This window comes from Neopelma chrysocephalum, unplaced genomic scaffold (assembly GCF_003984885.1).
Source record: "Neopelma chrysocephalum unplaced genomic scaffold, ASM398488v2 Primary Assembly neopelma1_97394, whole genome shotgun sequence".
NCBI classification, from domain to species: Eukaryota; Metazoa; Chordata; class Aves; order Passeriformes; family Pipridae; genus Neopelma; species Neopelma chrysocephalum.
Window position 1 is genome coordinate 3,829 of NW_020926035.1, and position 1,845 is coordinate 5,673.

At 61.4% G+C, this 1,845-nt stretch overlaps 1 protein-coding gene across 1 annotated transcript in view; it reads left to right on the forward strand.

The window, feature by feature from the left end:
- The window catches only part of LOC113961837 (keratin, type II cytoskeletal 8-like), a gene marked incomplete at its 3' end in the record, with an annotated part of 5,513 nt that extends 3,817 nt beyond the window's left edge, over positions 1-1,696 (forward strand). The window contains exon 4 of the mRNA XM_027672519.1: positions 1,457-1,696. Coding sequence (XP_027528320.1) covers positions 1,457-1,696 — 240 coding nt within the window. The remainder of the gene's footprint in view (positions 1-1,456) is intronic.
- Between the last annotated feature and the right edge of the window lie 149 nt (positions 1,697-1,845).

Here is a 1,845-nt window from a genome sequence, read left to right on the forward strand (position 1 = left end):
GAGACTGGGATCTGGGGGAGACTGGGATTTGGGGGAGACTGGGATTTAGGGGACACTGGGATCTGGGGGAGACTGGGATTTAGGGGAGACTGGGATTTGGGGGAGACTGGGATTTGGGGGAGACTGGGATTTGGGGAGGTGTGCTGGATTTCGAGGTACCGTGGATTTTGGGGTGTCGTGGATTTGGGGGGTCCCAGTATTTGGGGAGTCCTGGGATTTGGGAGGGTCATGGATTGGAGATTAAGGCCCTCAAGAACTGGTGATGTTGGGACACTGGGGATGCTGGGACACTGGGGATACTGGGACATGGGGGATGTTGGGACTCTGGGGGATGTAGGGGATCCTGGAATCCTGGTGATGTTGGGGATCCTGGTGATGTTGGGACACTAGGGATACAGGGACATGGGATCCTGGGATACTGGTGATACTGGGACATGGGGGATGTAGGGATGCTGGGGCTACTGGGATACCGGGGATACTGGGACATTGGGAATCCTGGGACACTGGGGATACTGGGACACAGCAATACTGGAACACTGCTGATGTTGGGATCCTGGGGATCCTGGGATCCTGATGATGTTGAGACTCTGGGGATCCCGGGATCCTGGTGACATTGGGACTCTGGGGATCCTGGGACACTGACCATTTTGGGACTCTGGATCCCGGGACTCTGTGGATCCTGGGACACGGGGGATCTGGGGACACTGGTGATGTTGGGACTGGGGATCCTGGGACACTGGTGATGTTGGGACTCTGGGAATCCCGGGACATGGGGGATCCCGGGATACCGGTGATAGTGGGACACTGGGGATACTGGGACACAGCAGCACTGGGACAGTGGGGATGTTGGGAGTCTGGGGATCCCAGGACACAGGGGATCCTGGGATCCTGGTGACACCGGGATCCTGGGGATCCTGAGATCCCAGTGATGTTGGGACTCTGGGGATCCCGGGACACGGGGGATGTTGGGACACAGGGGATCCCAGGACATGGGGGATCCTGGGACACTGGTGATGCTGGGATTCTGGGGATACTGGGACACTGGTGACGCCAGGATACTGGGGATCCTGGGACTCTGGGGATCCTGGGATCCTTGTGATGTTGGGACTCGGGGGATCCTGGGACAGTGGTGATTTTGAGACTCTGTGGATCCCGGGAAATGGCAGATGTTGGGACACTGGTGGTTTTGGGACTCTGGGGATCCTGGGACACAGGAGATCGTGGTGATGCTGGCACTCTGGGGATCCCGGGACAAGGGGCATCCTGAGACATGGGGGATCCTGGTGATGCTGGCACTCTGGGGATCCCAGGACACAGGGAATCCCGGGACAGGGGGGATCCTGGCACTCTGGGGATCCCGGGACATGAGGGATCCTGGGACGGGGGTATCCTGGCACTCTGGGGATGCTGTGCCAGGGATCCCATGCCCCCGGTGCCAGCGGTGTCCCCCCGGCAGCGCTCGGGGCTGGAGGCGGCCGTGGCGGAGGCGGAGGAGCGCGGGGAGCTGGCGCTCAAGGACGCCCGGGCCAAGCTGGGGGGGCTCGAGGGGGCCCTGCAACAGGCCAAGGCCGACCTGGCCCGGCAGCTCCGAGAGCACCAGGAGCTCATGAACGTCAAACTGGCCCTGGACATCGAGATCGCGACCTACAGGAAGCTGCTGGAGGGGGAGGAGTGCAGGTGCGGGCACAACCCCAGAGCCCAACAGCCCAGAGCCCACAGCACATCCCTGGATCCCAAATCCTACAGCCCAGAGCCCACAGCACGCACCCCAGAGCCCAAATCCTACAGCCCAGAGCCCACAGAACACACCCCGGATCCCACAGCACGCACCCTGGATCCCAAATC